At 50.9% G+C, this 19,286-nt stretch overlaps 9 protein-coding genes across 9 annotated transcripts; 6 read left to right on the top strand and 3 right to left on the bottom strand.

Annotated features, from left to right (window-relative positions):
- Positions 1-387: 387 nt before the first annotated feature.
- HO173_012223 (uncharacterized protein) lies at positions 388-1,273 on the bottom strand (the record flags this gene model as incomplete). The annotated part of the gene is made up of 2 exons (XM_037314095.1): positions 388-627; positions 749-1,273. 2 exons carry the CDS (start codon positions 1,271-1,273, stop codon positions 388-390), a joined length of 765 nt encoding a protein of 254 aa, XP_037159075.1.
- A 451-nt stretch (positions 1,274-1,724) lies between these two features.
- On the top strand, positions 1,725-3,255 carry HO173_012222 (uncharacterized protein; the record flags this gene model as incomplete). The annotated part of the gene is made up of 3 exons (XM_037314094.1): positions 1,725-2,377; positions 2,430-2,826; positions 2,896-3,255. The coding sequence occupies 3 exons, from the start codon at positions 1,725-1,727 to the stop codon at positions 3,253-3,255; spliced, it is 1,410 nt and encodes a 469-aa protein (XP_037159074.1).
- A 275-nt stretch (positions 3,256-3,530) lies between these two features.
- On the bottom strand, positions 3,531-4,610 carry HO173_012221 (uncharacterized protein; the record flags this gene model as incomplete). The annotated part of the gene is made up of 2 exons (XM_037314093.1): positions 3,531-3,579; positions 3,664-4,610. 2 exons carry the CDS (start codon positions 4,608-4,610, stop codon positions 3,531-3,533), a joined length of 996 nt encoding a protein of 331 aa, XP_037159073.1.
- A 1,181-nt stretch (positions 4,611-5,791) lies between these two features.
- Positions 5,792-6,568, top strand: HO173_012220 (uncharacterized protein; the record flags this gene model as incomplete). Its single annotated transcript, XM_037314092.1, has 1 exon — positions 5,792-6,568. The coding sequence occupies one exon, from the start codon at positions 5,792-5,794 to the stop codon at positions 6,566-6,568; it is 777 nt and encodes a 258-aa protein (XP_037159072.1).
- Positions 6,569-7,271: 703 nt separating this feature from the next.
- On the top strand, positions 7,272-8,401 carry HO173_012219 (uncharacterized protein; the record flags this gene model as incomplete). Its single annotated transcript, XM_037314091.1, has 4 exons — positions 7,272-7,502; positions 7,547-7,663; positions 7,736-7,792; positions 7,856-8,401. 4 exons carry the CDS (start codon positions 7,272-7,274, stop codon positions 8,399-8,401), a joined length of 951 nt encoding a protein of 316 aa, XP_037159071.1.
- Positions 8,402-8,645: 244 nt separating this feature from the next.
- Positions 8,646-9,313, top strand: HO173_012218 (uncharacterized protein; the record flags this gene model as incomplete). The annotated part of the gene is made up of 2 exons (XM_037314090.1): positions 8,646-8,703; positions 8,787-9,313. 2 exons carry the CDS (start codon positions 8,646-8,648, stop codon positions 9,311-9,313), a joined length of 585 nt encoding a protein of 194 aa, XP_037159070.1.
- A 2,193-nt stretch (positions 9,314-11,506) lies between these two features.
- Positions 11,507-13,438, bottom strand: HO173_012217 (uncharacterized protein; the record flags this gene model as incomplete). The annotated part of the gene is made up of 3 exons (XM_037314089.1): positions 11,507-12,947; positions 13,001-13,298; positions 13,351-13,438. The coding sequence occupies 3 exons, from the start codon at positions 13,436-13,438 to the stop codon at positions 11,507-11,509; spliced, it is 1,827 nt and encodes a 608-aa protein (XP_037159069.1).
- A 711-nt stretch (positions 13,439-14,149) lies between these two features.
- HO173_012216 (uncharacterized protein) lies at positions 14,150-14,461 on the top strand (the record flags this gene model as incomplete). Its single annotated transcript, XM_037314088.1, has 1 exon — positions 14,150-14,461. One exon carries the CDS (start codon positions 14,150-14,152, stop codon positions 14,459-14,461), a length of 312 nt encoding a protein of 103 aa, XP_037159068.1.
- Positions 14,462-17,656: 3,195 nt separating this feature from the next.
- Positions 17,657-19,238, top strand: HO173_012215 (uncharacterized protein; the record flags this gene model as incomplete). The annotated part of the gene is made up of 2 exons (XM_037314087.1): positions 17,657-17,752; positions 18,045-19,238. The coding sequence occupies 2 exons, from the start codon at positions 17,657-17,659 to the stop codon at positions 19,236-19,238; spliced, it is 1,290 nt and encodes a 429-aa protein (XP_037159067.1).
- Positions 19,239-19,286: the final 48 nt, after the last annotated feature.

Genomic DNA, 19,286 nt, shown 5'->3' with positions numbered 1-19,286 from the left:
CAAAGGACCATATGTCGCACTTGTGTCCGTCGATTCCAAGGTGCTTAGTTTCGGGTGGTTGGTAGGTCCCGCAGCCTCGTCGCGGCTCGTCGAGATAGCTGCTGGCTGTTGTACGCGCAGATTGACCCTGTGATACTTCCTTGCTGAGAGCGAATAGGGACACCCCAAATTCGGACAGCATCCATATACCAGTTAGTGAACTTTGATCTTGAGCAACGAGAATATTTTCTGGTTTGAGATCTATGTGCGCCAGAGAACGATAGAGACTTTGGGAGGCCTCGTTCCCTTCATGGAGCCACTGTACCGCAGAAGCAAGTTCGCATAGCTCTTTGATCAGCGCCGCACCCACCCGTCATCTCTCAAATCTGGGAACCTGATGTCTAAGTCTTATAGCTTTTCGGCTTCCAATGTGTCGCGTTTGGGCTTGAAACCGTGGCGGAGGAACACATCAAGATCAAAATGCTCGGCCATGGGAAGCAGTATCATGACATTGCGTCCGTGTGCTAGGGCAGCAATATGTTTCATGATCCGCGTATCCTCTTTGGGCTCTTTGACCCATCCGAGTCTTCGAAATGCTCTTCGAAAATTCCCTGCCACATGGAATGTCTTGCATGCCACGTGCATCTCCTGTAATCATCCAACGGTCACAATAAACTTTGGCCTTCACAGCCTGATGTCACTATATACCTTCACGTGAGAGTTTTCCCTGTGTCACGAAAACCGTGGCGGGCAATGACAACCTTCTTACCTTCCCAGACGCCCCTTCTCTCAATGGCAACTCTTCCTCCGTGAACGGAAGTGGTCGATCTGCCGCAACCTCTTGAATAGAAGAGACTTCACGCTCTTCGATTATGACAGGGCAGAAGGCGTATGTATTTTCGCGGAAGCTGATAGCATATTCCTTCAGCAAAGCCAACCGTTCGTTGGCCAATGGCAGGTTTGGATCATCAAGGTCATGATACGGGCGCTGTAAGAAGTGTTTGCGAAACCCGGACTTGTCATGACTGCAGACACCGGGCCAAGCGATCAGGACCAAAATAGATAAAACCTTCAGGTAGCAATCGCGAATGGTTTGGCTGTGACACACTCCATCTAGCATACGAATCTGCATAGCCTCAATACTGGGCGCATCATGCTGTTGAGGCAACATCAAGTCGGAGCCTCGGGACATTTTGGTGACAGTACTGCCGGCATTTGTAGCAGAATGGAAACAACGTAGGTTCCTGACTGCATAGAGTTGCGGCTTGCGTAGGGCGCAATACGGGATGCCCATATCAGGCTCAGCTAGTCTCGATAAAAGGCATCGTACGCAAGCATGCTGCAGGATCAAGATTAGGATGCATATGCAAGCGAGTATTATCACTGCAGAGCCCTGTTTGGTGTGAACAGACGTAATTCTGCATTGACTGATTGGTTAGTTGATTGCCCGTTTCATTATTGCTCCTGAGTCGTAGGGTTAGGATCGCCACTTCCTCACTATTTGTTGGGTAATGTATGATTTAGAAGGACGATAATTGAGAAACAGTGAGAGACGTCGAGATTCTCTTAATTTTCGAGATGGATAAACTGTCAAATAACGCTTTACCACTTTGAGAACTAGCGGGCTATATCAGCACCGAAGTTTATCCTTCAAATGTTCGCGTCAGTGATCGCGTTTCGATTCTTCCTCACGATACCCTCTAATAATAAGTACATTGCGAATACTACATAAACCAAAGCGGATCATGGCCTCCTCAGCTAGATCTCGACCTTCAGCAACTTCCAATCGACAAAGGTCAGGACCTACCCCCCTTCCCACATACCAGCCTCCCCAATATCCTCTGAACGAGAATGCCATACGCGCCGTCCAGGACCTCCCTCGCAATCACAAACTCGACTCTCTCAAAGCTCGGCTGAATGCCGCAAACAATCACCTAGCAGGGGCAGCGGTTGATATCAACGATCGCTTGGTAGCCCAGATTGCCCTACACGAGAAGTCTCGGGCCAGACGAGAGAAGCAGGGATCCCAGGAAGACAATGAAGAGGAAGAGATGGCCATGGATGAGAAGCGGCAGCAGACAATTGAATTGACCGGTAGATTGGAGTCGGGTGTCCGCAAGATAATCGATGCAAAGTTCGAAGTAGAGGGCGTTGAGAAGGCCCTCAGAGAACTCGAGACAAATGTCGCGAACAATCGAGGTGCTATCGCGCCTACCCAGAGCACGCTTGGGGCGAGTCAGTTCAGACCAAACCGACGAAGACGAGGTGGGGACGCGGACGCTGAAGACAGCGAAGATGATACCGAGTCCGCTGGAGAGAACGGAGGCGCTTTGGATTTCATCAAGCGGAAGGTAGCAGAACAAAATTCGACATATCAGAACGAGACCATGTCCTTTCGGTGAGTGAATTGTGGTAACTAACAGTCTATTCTCTTGCTTACATCTCACTAGCTACGCGCAGAACAACGACTACGTTGGCTTTAAGAAGCTCGTCTACGACGCTCAATTCCCGGGCGACGACGCACCACCAATGCCACACTCATCCACATGGTTTTCTGATCAGTCTGCGAATATGTCTGACCGTAATACGCGCGGAGCGGCGGCAGCACCAGGCAGCCAAACAGCTGGCAATGACGATGATCTGACTGTAGCTTCTGAGCGAATTAGCACCAAGTGTCCGATCACATTGCTACCTATGAAAGATCCTGTTACGAGCACCAAGTGCCCCCATAGTTTCGAAAGAGAAGCCATATTGAGCATGATCGATGCCAGCGACGTAAGAGTTGATGGAAGTGGTAGACGAGGAGCAGGTGGCAAGAAGGCCATGCAATGTCCCGTGTGCACAGTCGTAAGTCGCCCTTTACATTGCTGCTATTCACCCGTTCTCCAGGCTCAGCGCTAATCAGTTATGCCACAGATGCTCACAGCCGACGACGTCGCGGCCAACCCCGTCCTTGTCCGCAAAATTCAACGTATACAAGCTGCCGAAAATGCTCAAATCCAGGACGACTCCGATGACGATGACGTGAGAGCACCGACAAGTGGTCGGCTCCGACCTGAAGAGATCGGTAGCTCGCCAGCAAGAACCCGCACAACTCAAGTCAAAAACGAACGACGAAGCCAAGCGCTGAGAAACAAGAGCAGAGAGGTATCGATGGTGCCAAATTCACAAGTACAGGGGCTCGTAAGTGAGGGGCAGGGAAGACCAAGCAGCTCCGCGGCAACGCAAGTTGTTGATCTCGAAGAAGACGATGAGGATGAGGATGCGGAGGAATAGAATGTGAGATTCTAATACAAACGACTGCTCTTGCGGAGACGAGCTCGAGGAGCATTCGGCAAAAGCATCAGCTCTTCATATCTCAGAAAGACATTTGGATGTAGATGCCTATGTGCATTTGAGCTGCTAAAAATTGATACCCACAAAGATCCGCATATGGTCAAATGCTCCAACGCTGAGTCATTTGCCGCTTACAGTTCTTCTCGAAGCTGTCATAACAAAACGCCGACCAGACCTAACGACGCTAATCCCAATCGACGCATATATCCATCCCATCATTTGGTGATAACGCCAAGCCAATCAGCAACAATCAGCGTTATCATACTATATGGGGCTAAGGTCAATTTGTGGCTTCAAATGTGCATAAAGATATCCATGGCAGGGAAAAGGTAGGGCAGGGTAACTCACGCATGCGGCGCAATCCTAACATAATACGTCCCAAACCCCCTATAAAACCTCAACAGTCCTTCCTCCTTCGCCACCTTCCGGAAACAATCCGCCATCCCACTATACGGTACCTTCCCGTCCTTCCCTTTTTGCTGCTTCTGCAACCTCGTCTTCACAAAATCAAACGGCAGTGAGAAAAAGCTAGCAAAGAATCCCGCAATCGCACTCGCCGTCAGTGTCTGCGTCTGCATCGACAATTGCGTCTTTGCCTTCAACTGCGTCTTTGCCTCGGAGAAGAACGCCAATTGCCCAAAATTCAACGCCATAGCCCTCACTACCGTCGGGCTCGCACCTGCCCAGAGTGCATATACGCCCTCGGTCTTTGTTATCCGCGTCAGGGCGTCTAAGACGCCTTTGTAATTCGCCCGCATCTCCTTCGGTTTGAGCCCGTCACTCTGCATCCGTATGAGAGCCAGGTCCGCCGGATTCCCCGCCATGGCCGCCAACCCGCCCGCCGTCAGCCCCGCGCCCGCTCTCTCCTTGAAGCCGATGCCCTGCCCCTTGGTCTCCGCCCTGGCCTTCAGCGCCGTCATGAACGTGTCGAAGAACCCGAGCCTCGCGGTCGTGTACACCGCTTGCCGCAACAGTCCGGCGCTCAGGCCCGTGTATAGATCCATCGCCTTGCCTTGGGCTATGATGTCCTTCGTCACGGACAGCGGTGTCGCACGAGGACCCGTTTTTATCCCTTCGCCGGCTAATTGCAGCCGTACTTTGATCATGTCGATGGGTTGGATGCAGGTGGTGGCCGTCATGCCGGCTAGGCCGCCGTTTGCGAAGGGGAGGGCGGCGCGGGTGTAGGGTTGGTGGAGGATGGACGCGGCGACGGGGGAGGTTTCGGAGGCCGGTTTGGAGAGGGCGGAGGTGGTTTTGTTGGAGGCGGATTTGGCGGCATCTACGGCTTTGGACATTGTGATGGCTATGGAGTGGAGATGGGGGGGTGGATGTGTGATTTGTAGGGAGGTGGAGGAGAGGGGGAGGGCTTGTTCGAGGGCTTGTTGGGGAGTGTGGGGGGGTCAATCGGGAGACTCTCAATGGATTCGGTGTTGGTGTTTGCTGATATTCGCTGTCAGCATTCCCTCATGATTACTCCGGTCCATGGCCCATGCCCGCAGCTGTGAAACGAGATGAGACCCTGCTGGTATCCGAAAGTCCCGGACCAGAGGAAAAGGAAAACGGTGGAGGCGTGCTGCAACGTACTTGGGAAGGCCCTGCCCCGCAGAGCCCACCTGGCCAATAACGAAAATAATCGATGCCGCCTCGGGAATTACCTGATGCTGTTCACAGGCCGTGTCCTCGGTGAGCGAAACGAACGCATGGGACGGACATGGGTAATTCTATGTTGATAGAGATATTGTTATCGAGGTAGATGGATCTATATACAATCGACTGCTGCTATCCCATAAGCCCCTCCCTTCGCGTTGACAAGTGCGCCCAATAATGATGGGTGGTCTCGTGCGGGGAAAATGGGCAGCCGTTGGAATATTGTGGCGGACAAATCTCGGGTAAATATTCATGCACAAGGATAAGGGTGCATAAAAGCATAAAGATATTTCCGATTATCTCTTCACATCGTCGACTTCTTCATTACTCTGCAGAGTAGTCGGTGAGCTTGGATGGTAGGCGCGAAAGTTCTGTGTCTAATCATGGAACTGCTCCATGGAAAAGACTCTACGACGAATATGTGTGACCGGTCTGTGAAAAGTGAGGGGGATATCTTCTACTGTCCCCAAAATCCCACATTCGACGTTCCTTCCCAGTTCTTCATCCTTTGCTCAACAGTTCTTCAAATGTGTTGTTAGTTTCCTCGATCATTTAACTGTTTGAAGGTAGAATGGCATGTTTATCCTTTCGCCCTGCGATCATTTGCTTTTCGTGACTCGAAGTACGATTAAATAAATAAAGATTCGGAAATTTCAGACAATGTTGTCCAGGCTTCATCACAGTACATGCAAGGGATAAAGATTCGGTAAGAATCATATCGTCTTCTCTGCAAAATCTACTTGCTCAAACTTCTTGGCTGCTAAGCCCGTGTTAGAAATATTCTCATTATATTCCATTTTAATATATTCCAATATCCATACCTACAAAGATGACTCTTGCTTTTGCCCCCATCATGTCCATTCCATCTATCTATCCAACATCTCCCCCTAAACTCCCCATCACCTTTGATTCCCAAGCAATGGAGTCTCCACACCCTTACTGGGCAGACCACGACCACTCCGACGAGCATCTGAACCTGATGTTCACAACTTTTCCCCTTACACTGGAACCACCTCACCCTTACCGGGCAGACCATGACCACTCCGACGAGCATCTGGACCTGATGTGCACCACAGTCCGACAACAGAGCTCGCTCTCCCCTCCCCGCTCCGTCACGCGCGATTCCGGCTATTTCAGCCCATCAGAATCGCGCTCCCACGCTCGAGGAAAGCTCCGCACCATCACTCTGACACCGACGCATCCAGTGACATTTCCACTGTTTGCAGAAGAGGAGGATCAGACGTTGCTAGCATGTCGAGCTGAGGAACGGCTATGGAGCTCAGCATGGTCAGCTTCTTCGGAGAATTTGGTGTCCATCAGCGACCTTGAAAGCGAAGAGAAGTGCTTGATAGGAAAGTCAAGGCCCAGCGGGGGCAACATGTTTACCCGCGGCCTGCGAAGAGCTTGCGAATGCATCGGCGCGGCGGTGGTGGCTACTGGAAAGAAGGTCAGGTCGACCGGTTCGGGAGATGAGAAAGAGTTGTGGAGTTGGGGTTTGGGATGGCGCGGTGGAAGATTCGAACGTGACGAGTGGAAGTGCGGGTCTCGAAAAGTCGAGCGCGCGTGTGAAGGTAATGAAGAAGATCAAGCAGACGCTGTGGTGTAAGAAAGGGCCAGTAGAGTTGAAGCATGCTAATGTACGGTCTCCGTTGGATGAGTGAGTGAGTAAGTGAGTGAGTGAGTGAGTGCAAAGTGCTGGAAACCAAGTCTCAATAAAGTCAACATGCTGTTAAAAATGGTGTTACCTTTTTTTTCCCCGCACCTCCCTCACACGACCTACCCCAATTCCCCGACTGATGGTTACTACATTGATATGGTAGGACATCAGAACATCAAACAACGAACTCATCACAATGAATCATCTACCCCAATACCGTCCCTCATGCATGCACAACCCCTCGTATCACCCATCAGCCGCAGCTCACCCATACACACACACAAACACAAACACACTAATGCAGCTAGCACCACGCAGCGCGTCCTGCAAAACCCACGACGCCCTATCGTTTCGCTAGACTTGCCAAACCTGCAGCCCGCATCCCTCAGCCTCACAGGATCCTGCCTCTGCGCTCCCCTGAGCTCTTGCCTTCTTCAGCCTGGTCGTTGGTAAACTTCCTCCATTCTGCATCCCCCGCCGCGACCGCCCACCATCTCTCGTACGCCGCGGACTGTGGAGCGAAACCCGAACGGCGAGTTCGTGCACAGCACGCCGTTGTTATACTGCATACATACATATATCGAAGCCTAAAATCTTGCCTTGCCAGTCACTGCAGCCGCTCCACCGCGCAACAATAATCCGGCCCGGCCAAATGTTCAGCAGGAGCAGAAGCCTTCACAACGGCTCACCCGACGGCCTCGGCCTCGACGTCCTCTTCCCCCGCACCGGCACGAGCGACGAAGACGCGATGGTGGACATCGTCTTCGTGCACGGACTGGGTGGGTCGAGGTACGGCACGTGGACGAAAGACGGCGTCCTGTGGGGGCGGACGGTACTCGCGCTGGACTTTCCGACGGCGAGGATCTTGGGCGGGAGTTGGGCCGTGGACTGTGCGGGCGTTCGCCGATGCTGACGTTACGGGTGCAGTGGGGCTACGATACAGATGTCGTTCGGTTCTTCGGGCCGGTGGGACGGTCTAACGTGCAGGATCTTGCGAAAGATCTGAATCGGGATCTTGTGCAGGAGCGGTTTGAGGAGTATCAGGTATGTGGTCAAAGTCTTCTTCTACGTCCTACGGCTTCGCACACGCTATTAAACGCGAGCTGATAAACGCAGATTTCTAGGCCGATAATCTTTGTTTCTCACAGCTTGGGAGGCTTGGTTGTTAAAGATGTGGATCTCAATGGTCAAGTTGGTGCAGGGACAAGGTTGCTGATCGATGTGGAAAACTCCTAGGCCCTGTTTATGTCATACCGCGAAGGAGTCAAGGAAGCTCGTGAAAGCGTCGATAAGCGCCTTGCTGCAATAAAATCTTCCACAAAGGGTGTGCTATTCGCAGGAACACCTCATCGGGGTGCGGACAAGGCAAAATGGGCAGCCACTGCTACCACCCTGGCGTGGTATCTACAAAAGGATCATTCTAAAGAGGTCCTTAACACTCTGAAGCGAGGATCCGAGGTTCTCGAAAGACTGCAAGACAGTTTCAGGGATATCCTGGAGCACTTCGGCGTATACACATTCGTCGAAGACGTCGGATATCCGAAAGTTGGCAGGATCGTGGAAAAAGACTCTGCGATCATCGGCTGGCATGAAAAGGAGTACCACATGCATGCAAACCATTGCGATATGGTCAAGTTTGCCAGCGATAAGGAAAACGACTACAAGAAGGTCAAATTTACTATTCGAGAGATCATAAAGGACCGCATCGAGGGAGGGCGTACAGAAGCAAACGGTATACTCACCGTTGCCGCCCCTGGAGGCGATGCAGTTACTCCGGATTAACTGGTTTGGAAGCCTGGCCGTGATCAGCTGTACCTAACATTCTTCTGACTTTGTAGTATAATCTAATCCTTCAAGTTACAGCAACAGCCGCCAGTGGCTGAGTGACGTGCCGCGCTCGAATTCTCAGCATATCAGCCGTAATCAACGATAGGGTCTTCTAGCTACCGTTAAGGAGAGTACTCTCGATGATGTCTTATCTCGACATGGCAAGCCATCTGGGTGGTCTGCGAACAGCGGAGAGTCTATGAACAACCATCTGGCAGAGTTGAATGAGGGCCAGAATTTCTGCAGAGGAGATTTTAGTGCGTCGTCCTTATCCTTCAACAACAACATGTGTATCTGCAGATCACACTGTCATATCACACTGACCCATGGTTCTCACAAGTAGCCAAGAGCATGGAGCAGGGCACACGCTTTCTAAAGCAAAGAGATAGAAACTTTGAGCAAAACCTCGTCACCGCTCGGACACACTTTGCATTTGCAAGAGGCGTTTTAGGAAGGTCACCAAATCCAGATCCGGCAGGCTTCACACAAGTTTACTATCAACTCATGAACGTCGAAATGGAAATGAGCTATCATCGGGCCATGAGTGCAGAAGATAAGATGTCGCACCTGAAGGCTGCTGAATGCTATGGGGTCGAGGCTTCTTCTTGGGCCCGTAATGGAGGTACTGCGGGATGTGTGACGCAAGTGATGCTCCAACAAGCTGTGTTAAAAGGCAGAAGAGCAGAGGTTGATGTTAGGCTGGGTTTGAGTCCTCAGGAGGCCCGCCGGCAGAAGGATGAAGCCATTGCAGCGATCACAGGGGCGCTGCAAGCGCTGCAGTTTTTTAAAAGACCGAACCTCGCAGAGACTACCGTCTGGGCTATGAATTGGCGAAATCGTTTTGAGCTTTCCAATCAGCGAGTGTAAGCCCAAGGTAGTCTCAAATCGGAGATAATAAAACAGGCGTCAAAAGACTACCATTGTGATCCTTTCTTCTCGCCGCTCTTGCCTCATGTCCAAATTTGCTCTTGCCTTGGGCTCAAACCTGAAGCCGCCATTGCGTTTGATCTGTCAGACGTTCGTGGTGGGAACGACGGCGGCATGGACGCAAACTGATTCGATAAACTCTGTGGCGACACATTGGAAGGGTGACCACAAGGCGCACTTGACGTTTGATCGAATCCACCACTGTTCACCGACCATGGTGGTCTTGACTCTACTTGAGATGTAGCTTCTGGGGCTGGAGCAGTCGAGACCCATGCGCTACCAACACGATGTGACGCGGAGTCGCTCGGATTCAACTCTAGAAGCTGATTCAATGGCGGCGCATAGCCGGTGTTGGAGGGTAGGCCCATGTGCGATGGAACACCGTTGAGGTAATTGAGGCGATCTTGCCGAAAACGGTCTCTTTCCTGCCTAAGTCGCTCCCTCGATTCTCTTATAAGCCAGAGGTATAGGAGCCAGGACAAAAATCTAATGAGTAGTCCACCGACAAAAATCGCAGCTATCACCGCCACTAGGGCTAATCTGCTAAACATTAGACGAACTGCTTGACGATACCATAGACGTGGTCGAACTGCTTAAAAGGCGGTTAAATATAGAGTCCGTAGAACCGGTAGAAATACCAGAAGCTGTGCCAGGCGAATTGCTGAAAGCGGAGTCGGAAGATCTAAGAAGAGATCCACATTCGCGCCGCCTGTATTGCGTGATCCTATGTGGGAAGAACCCAGAAAGTATTCGAGGTTTGTGGTGAACGTGGTACTTGAACCGGCCGCAGTAGATGTAGAGCTTATTTCTATGGCCTCCTCTTCGTCGTGGGTTGTCTCGACGGTCTAAGCTAACTGCGATGAAGCCCAGCCAAAGCCGGATAAGGGCACGGTTTCATTCCAATACCGTGTATGGCAGTAATCAAAACCCACTTGAGAGCTAAGAACTTTGTTAGTCAAACGTCTCATAACTAAGCGATGTGGTAGTTACGATTTCAGACGCGTTGTATTTGTGGAACAGTTATTGTCAAACGCAGCGAGAGCAGTCTAGTCTGTCAATGCGGAAAGATACAGTTGATGACATCTGCGCAGCAACAGTGAGCCCTTTCAGTCGTATTAAAAGCACACGTATCGCCAGCAATGTGAATTTCTGGAGACACTGTGCGAGCAAAAGTGGTAGTAGATGACATAGAGACTCGTTGACGGAACGGAATGGCAACAGGACATACGTTTCCATTGGCCCAGCCACATGTTTTGTGTGCACACCAAGTCCTGGCTAGCGCTTAACAGCCCTAACCCTACTTTCGGAAGGCGACCTTGTGGTGGAGAATCCGGTATATATTTCCCGGCAGCCGATAAATTGATCTCTAGAGACTTCTGTTGGACCTGAGAGCCTATCATGTGACTGGGCCCTAGACCGAGCTTAGACCATGGCGCACTGTCCAGCCAATCCTTCAGGCAGGTTGGGCACGGTTCGAGATCTTGGCGCACCAGAATCCGGCGAAAGAAAACAGAGAACGGGTCGATGCGACATCGTGGACGAAACAGATTAATCGAAAGGCTTTGGAGCCCCCCGAATCACATTCAAAATGCGCCCCTGCACTACCCTTGCGGGCTGCGGGAGGCTTACGGGACTGTGTTGCCGGTTGGGGTAAAGTTGGATTCATGGGGCTTGGTTGTTGCCTCTGATTCGATGTGCACGCCATCATAGGTGTCGTATCTTGCCCGGCGTGCATTGGGGCTATCATCAGGAGCTTTGCCGCATTGTTTCAGATGGCGCTCACCATAAGGGTTCTTCTGGTATCCGAATGTGCTGCTCTGGCCTCGCACCCGCAGCGCGAATCTGCAGCCTTGCCTCCTGCTACGCTGAGTAAGGACTTTGTTATCTTCCGAGGTAACTATTTGGCCCGCTGGACAGATGCTTGATACAGTTGTGCAATGCGAGACGTGTACATGGCTAGAGGCGCGCGGGTTTCGACTCCCACTAACTTGAGATTCGGCATGACATGCTAGGTTCAGGTCCGTGGATGAGGCTGTGTGTTTATTTTTTCACCACAACTATCGTATGAAGCTAGAGCAGTTACTCGGTCAATTAGCTTATTCCAACTTCTTGATCTTCTATTTTCATACTTCTTCAAAACAACCATGATATTCCCGCGACCCCAGCAAACATCCCAACGAGATATCTCGACCCCCAGCACCTGACTTTGGCCCCCGCGACACCCAAGAACTGTACCGCCCCCGTACCGTTTGGTCCCGTACCCAGCCCGCCCACTATATAAGGCGCCAATCCCTCCGTACTCGTCCCAACCACAGCTTGCGTCGCGCTCGGCGCTAACGAAACCGTAGTCCCACCTACCGCAACCGTCCCTCCTGGCGCCGTTGTACCACCCACGACGTTCTCGCCACCAGGCGTTAGCGTTTGACTGCCTATGAGATACTGGCCCTGCGCATTGGCTGTTATTGTTTGCGTGCCGATCGTAATCGCTGGCGGTATGGTTGTGGTAGGAGTCGAAGTCGGCAGATTCAGTGTTGTGGTGCTCGAGCCTATAACGAGCACGGGGTGGATCCCTGATGTTTGCAGTATGACGGGCGTAGTGGAGGCGCCAGAGCCGAGGACGAGAGGTGTGTTAGCTGAGAGGATCTGGCCAGCGATTACGTAGTGTGACTGTGAGTCTGTGGTGAGGGTATGCCCATTCACAACAACCGGAGCGGGCTCCGGCGTATTATCAATGGCTTGCGGTGAGACGACAGGTATTGTTGTGACAACTTGTGAACCTTGAGCGTTCGTCGATGTGACGATTACGCCAGGTACTTGGGATGTCACGACGAGGATGCTACCTTGGGCGTTCGTAGAACTGATGACGACGTTCGCTACAGCATTAGCCGCGGCTGCTGGAACGGCGGTGGCGGCTTGGTTGTTGAGGCCTGGGACTGGCACAAGAGCAGCAATATCAGAGTTCTCCTCATGCGGAGAAGGTGGGCTCGGAGCAGGAGTTGGCTTTTCTGCTACGGCAGCTGGTTTCCCAACTCCGAAAGGATTCGCAATGATCTGAGACACTTCCGCCGCTTGGGGCTCAACTTTTGCTGGTGCTTTGCCCGCTGCCGGGCCGGGAGCTTCTTTCGGCGGACTCGCTTTGGGCGCCGGTGTTACGCCAGCCTCGTCACCGGCCTCGGTGGATGTAGATGTTGCGGTGAGATACAACGCCGTGTTCAAAGCGGAGGCTGCAGCAGGCCACGTTCCGTATGGTGAGCAATTCCAAGCTCCCATGTCGGGCATGAGCGGTTTAACCAGAGGCTCATAATCACTGTCGGAGGACCAGACAGCATCCCATGTTGAGCCCCTGGGATCCAATGCTAGGTAGCTTGCGCTTATGTTTTGGATAGTATCCGGTATGGGTGGATGTGACGGAAAGGCAAAGACAGGTGAGTCACTATTGAAGGGGTCGAATTCCCCAGAGACTTGGGCGCACGGGTAATTCAGGCATGTTGCGACCCCAGCAGTTGTTGTGGGAAGGGTGCCACAGATGGTGTAGCTAGACGGGTAATCCGTGTAGAGGATCGATGGGAAGGTTCTACGATAGAAGTGAGTTTCTTGGATGAATACACTACCTTGAATGAGTCTTACAATATCTCGGTTCTGCTGGTGGTACCGAATTGGAGGACAACTGATGTCGTCTTCGTGGTTGAGAGAGGAGTATAATCTTTCAAGTCCACCTCTGTATTGGTGATTGTCTCGGTTCTCGTGCTATTGTTTTTCTTGTTGACCACATAGACTAGTGTCTCTGCCGTTACCGTTGCAGTAATCGTCCTTCCCGTCCAAGTAATGGAACCAAGTGGTTCAACGTTTCGCGTGCAGTTCGATGGGCAATCTGTTGTTCCCGTTGCGCTTGGCAAAGTTATCCTTGTTGAGTTTGCAAACGTTGCTGCCTTGATTAATCCTTGCCTACGATGTCCAAAGGTCTGTTCGCGACTTACTCGGATACGTGTCTGCCGTCGCTGCACTGAAAGGTATGATAACAATGAGATTACAAGCAAGAGCAAAAGAGAAAAAGTCGGACAACATCGGGATTTTAGACTTGCAGTAATGACAGTCTGAGCTTTACAGCTTCTACAAGGATACAAGACCGAGGGTTGACAACGACGACGAAGTTGGGAATTAGGGTTACCTTATGAGCACGCGTTAGATGGATCGTCAGAGATTACAACAAGGATCATTAGTCGTCGTGTGCTACCATCGGATGGAGGAGACTGATCGACTTCACCATAGTTTTTGATTGGATCGGGGGTACATTTGTACTATTGCGAGTGAGCACTTGTTTATGGTGCGACCGGGGCAGAAACTTGTTCAGTCCTCCCGGCGCCAACCCTGAGGCTGAGTCTGTCTAGCCCAACTCCCCAACAACAGCATCATGCACGATTTGAGTAGGGACTCTAAAGAGCTGAGAGATGAGGACTCAAGCGGTACACGCGCATCCTTGCCAACACCGTGTGCTTGAAGTTGGAGTCCGATAGGCCAAACCCAGTCCTACTGTTTACATTGAAGTTGAAAATCCCCTCAATATCCAACCCTTGATTTCCGAGCTACTTTTGAAGGCGAAAAATAGATATAGAAATAGAGTACCTAAACCTTTTTGTCTCGAGTTCAGAGGAGAGAAAGATACGAGCGCGTACATGTCGACTGTGAAATGACATTGATGGGAATTCTAGCGCAGAACGAACGGGCAAATTTGCAAGATGTAGAACAAAAAGTACAAAAAGTACAAAAAGTCTCTTAATGTCGTGTCTAGACAGTCTCGCAGAATGTGAGGTTCTTTTCATAGACCAGGACTTGGAAATCAATAGAGATGAAAGTGAGCGCGAGATTATTGTTGTGGCTACCTATGGCGCCGAGATTGTTTTGGTGGAGCCCGGACCCTTGACCGGAAAGAGCCGGAGAACGGAACTATTCTTAGGCGTGAACCTGATCTGGACGGCTAACAACCGCATCAAAGAGTATCATCTTGAGCTTCCTCAATCGACATATTTGGAGTTGTGGAAGTGGACAAGAACTCAAGATGACTGGGTGAGCCTTGCAGATGCACCTTAAACACCGTCCGTCACCACCGTAGGCCTGCATGCGGAGGAGTTCGGCCGAGGGTTCATGACCAGCTAATTATAATCTGTGAAGATTTGGCAATTGGCAATACCTCGAAAAAAACCCTATCTTTTGCGAAAGCACCCAAATGAAGGTGTGGCCACATGTCCGAAAAGTGTGATCCAATGTGTGAGTCCCCAGCCATCTGCGACTTCGACTACGACTCGTGCTGATAGCTCTGTGGATAGAGATCCCGGGATAGAAATTCATATACGATTCGAGGACGATGACGCTAGCAGGGCCAACGTGCTTACGCGCGCAATGGCGCTCGACACTGTACTAGTACGAGGAAAGGACGAATAGAGCACACGCGATGTTCAGACGAAAGAGAAGGGTAAATACATCGTTTGGGGCGGGTTGAGAGCTACAGTATTCGCATCATGGATCAACATCGTCCTCATATTCGCGGTGCCTGCCGGGTTTGCCGTGAAAAACACGGGTCAAAGTCCTGTCATCACCTTTGCTGTCAGATTCGTCGCTATCATACCTCTAGGCCAGGTACTTGACGCGGTTACGGAAGAGCTAGTGTTAAGGAGAGGAGGCCATGAAAGAATGCTGAATGTGAGTACCCTGGGGTATGTACAGTCCACGATCGTGAGGATGCATGCTAAATACACGGTTTGAAGTAATGCTGCCCAGCTGGTCATCCTCATCATCGCTCTGATCAAACATTAAACAGCGATAGTGCAAACCTCCATAATCAGCGCGGTCATCTCCAACAGTGTGCTTATGGTGGGCATTGGATTCTTATTCGGAGGCATGAATCCGATCGAGCATTGCTTCAACCCATTCTTCGTCAGCGATTCTTTGGTCGCATTCAGCGTCGCAGCACTCCTATTACTCACCGCCATGGAGACTTTCGCACGCTCGGCAACAGCCAGGATGTCATCGCAAAATTCTCCCGAGGGGAAGCCAAACTCCTACTGCTGTCTTATCTCTGCCTCTGCTTTCCCTGCTACAAAACGCATTCGTTAATATTCAGCGCACAGCATCTGAGGGTAGAGCTACGGAGAGTTAAAGCCCACTATGGCGACGCAGAGAAAGGCATAGCACAAATCGGCGCGATGATGGCAGCGTCCGCAGGAGGTGCGACTGGAGAGAACGTGCTTATAAGACGTGCTCAAGAGAACCCTCTACCAAAGATATCGCAGCCAGCTCTGGCGTCCACACTCATTATTATCACAGTCTGCCTGGGATTCAATACCACCTTCGCCGTGGACAGTATTGATGGGCTTACCCCAAAGACAGTCTTAACGCAAGACTTTATTCGTCTTATCCTCTTACCGTTACTAGACTACAACTCTCACTCCTTATCCTCGCCGCTAAGGATTAGATACCAACTAGCTTTGCCATTACATTAACAGCAGCATACAATTACTGCTAGGGATCCTGCCGCTTGCTGTTATTATCTGCTGGATTCGACACGATGATAAGATGACTCTACTCTTTGATAGATTCCAGGTCGTCAGCCTTGCCATCTCAAATTTGGTCTTGAAGTATATGAGATGTACAGGGAAGTCCAATTGGTAGCCTCTTAGTGTTCTTGTTTGCGCTCGTCCGGACTGACACCAAGTTAGGCTCGATGGAGTTGTTTTGATCGCTCTGTACGCTATCATCGCTCTTAATGCATAGTGCACATCTAATCCAGTGCTGGGCCGCGGCTGAAAGCTCAGAGTCACGCCGAGAAAATTCACACCGTGCGAAGCTCACCCACGCCCAGTACGTTACTTGGGTCCCACTATTACGACATAACAACCTAGATGGCAAGTGCAGAAGGCGAACTAGCCGTGACGAAGATCAAGAGCGACATGGCCCTTAAGTCTCCAGCCACGCGCTCTTTGGAACCCTGATGGCGTCTACTCTGTGTCACCTTACGAGAGGCCCGAAAGCTGACGTAGTGGACGTAACAAGTATCAGAAGCTTCAGGTTCATTGTGACGGGGGGATTTTGGACCCTTGTGATGGCCAATGATATGCTGACTAGAAGTCATATAAGCGCCCAGTGTCCAGTTCGGCGTCTGGTGGGCTGAGATTGCGCGGCCGATGTATTCGATCCATTCGACTGCAATGCTGGTCAGCCTTCCTACTGTGCAATTGATTTGTTGGGTATATACAGAGGCCTCCTATGAGCAGAGGAATCATGATTCAAGTTCGTGTCCGTACGATTTGATGGAGGTGGACCATGGTGGTGGAGAAGAATAGGATCTTAAAAAATATGGCTGCGGCTACGGAGGGGTCGTAGCGGTAGTACTTGAGTACTTGTACGTTGGGGCCATTGGCCGTGATGTTCGCCATGGTAATAGAGAGTGTCTTAAGACAATGAGTGAGAGTAGAATACCTCCCATTCAAAGAGTTTGCTCTGACTGATGGAACGAGTGTACTAAAGCGTTGCGGAGTGAAAGTGCTTATTGTGGAGGGCAGGTGGATTGTAAGGAGCAGCCTGGTGAAGAAGAAGGTTGCCTCGGTGAGTGAAAGTACTTAGATATATCTGGAGGAGCGATCGGGTTAGCATCTCTCGTACACCATACTCGAAGGAGATTATGGTTTCGGCTCTCAACCCTCCCCAAAATTCGGAATCCTCTTGTCGTACATCAAAAATTTTGATTGGAAATTGAGCGAATTGTATGTTCATCTATTTTTGGCTATTATTGCTATGCAGTACTAGGTAGTCATGCACGGTAACCTCTTAGGCCCGCAAGGGCCCGAACTGATGTTCTTCCCTACTTCTCCTTTCCCGAATGACACAACAAACACTTTTCCACTCCAATTCCCCGTACACCCACCCCATATCTACTTACCGCCCACCAATGGACTACCTACTCGAGCGGTCAGACCTACTCGCTAAGCAGCTCCCATCTCTTCACTTGAGACTTCCCAGTCTATCTTCCTGAGCACAACATCCGCGTCAACTGGTCGTCTGACGCGCGTATCTTGACTTGACGTACTAGTACGATTGCTCGGATGATTCGCTCATGATGCCATCGCGGCGTCTACATAATAAGATTCGACATGGCTGCGCCTGGTGCAAAGCGAGATGAGTGAAGGTACGTCGCTGCTGTATTTCATAGACTGCTCTCGTCTCTGCATTGTTGCATCTGAATGTCTTTCAACTCAGGACAAAGGCTGGTAAGAGGATGGATCAAAAGTCATGAACTGGGGTACTCTTGGCACGCCACTGTTTTCGAGTCTCGTTGTTCAACCGGCAATCAAATATTCGGAGAACACTTGCGATCTGAAGGGCTGGGTATTTATATTTTCACTTCGACTTTGGGCTTCATCCCTCACAAGGACTTTGCTAATGAAGAATGATTTACTACAATTTGAGCGTTCGATAGCACAGAGAAACCGTTGATTTGAACTTGTCAATGTTTGAGGGTTCGATGCCTCTTTGACTGTTCCCTTTTTGGATACTCCGCCTGTCCGCAAAAGAGGAGTTTTTGGAGTTTCTCTCTGTTCATGACTTTTGGTCCCATCTCTTGCTAAAGCCAACTGACTATTGATATGCGTTCGATCGATGACTGATTGGTTTCGTCTAGTGCGACGAGAAGCTGCCCGCCTGTGGTAAATGTGTGCGCCTACATTTGCGATGTAGGTTTCTTGACTCAAAGCCCGTTAACACGCCGTCTGAACTTGGCTCTATATCAGCCTCAGCTCCGAGCGACGATGTAGTTTTTCCTCATCCTATTGAGTCAGTCCTTACGTCCTCGCGCCCGTCACCGGGCCCGTCTTTGACCAGTTTCTGTGCTCCGTTTGGTGGGATCAATGGCCAAATTACTCCGAAGCCCGTATCTGTTCCCGGCCTCCTTGACCTGGAACTGTTGCATCACTATACGACTAGTACGTGCTTCCCTCTATCCAGTATACCATCGAATCGGCAGATCTGGCAAATCGCCGTTCCAAGAGAAGCCAAGTCCCACGGATGTCTTTTGCACGCTTTGCTTGCCATATCAACGGTGAACCTCTGGTATGTTAATCCTACAAAGCGCCACCTGTACGAGAGAGCAGCGCTCCACCATTGGAATCTTGCCCTCGCAACGTCAATACCCGCTCTCAACGAGGTCACCCGACACAACTGTCGAGCACAATTTGCAATGTCCGGCATAGTTTCAGTGCTATCTTTCGTATCACCCCACAGTGGGAAATTTGGAATGCCCTCCGACCCGGTGAATGACATATTGAGTGTCTTTACACTCATACGTGGTGTGACGACCGTCGTTCAAAGCGCCCAAGAATGGATCGCGCAGGGGAGTTTGGGAGCACTCATCGATTGCGGTTGGAACCCTACGACATCCCCGCTCTCCGAAGACGCGAGTGTTGCTTTTGAAAAGCTGTTCGACACGAATGAGAAAGAGACGCTTGATCCAAGCACCAGAGACATTTACCGGTCAACGATTCAAAGCCTTAAAAAGATCTTTGACATACACACGGTCGTAAGGGACCAACCCGGCCTCGTGTTCACTTGGCTGGTCGTGGTTCAAGCGTCGTATATCACCCAGCTAGAAAAGAAAAAGCCTATGGCGGTGACGATTCTCGCTCACTACGCCGTCCTTCTTCATACCAGCAACGGGCAGTGGTGGTTAGAAGGTCGAGGCGCTCATCTGGTCGAATTCATACGTCAAATTCTCCCACCTGAATGGCTTCCAGCGATACTGTGGCCAAGAAAGGCTGTCAAAATGGGCTGGAAGTGGAATGCCGAACTAGACCCCGCTGCATCTGGGCACGCGCGATAGATGTGATCGAGCGTGGAAGGTGCGAAGTCTGAGAAGCCGAGAAGTAAA

The sequence above is a fragment of the Letharia columbiana genome (assembly GCF_014066305.1).
Source record: "Letharia columbiana isolate WasteWater2 chromosome Unknown Sc0000075_s0, whole genome shotgun sequence".
Lineage (NCBI taxonomy): Eukaryota > Fungi > Ascomycota > Lecanoromycetes > Lecanorales > Parmeliaceae > Letharia > Letharia columbiana.
Note: the sequence above shows the minus strand (reverse complement) of the source record. Positions and strands in the feature narration are given on the sequence as shown.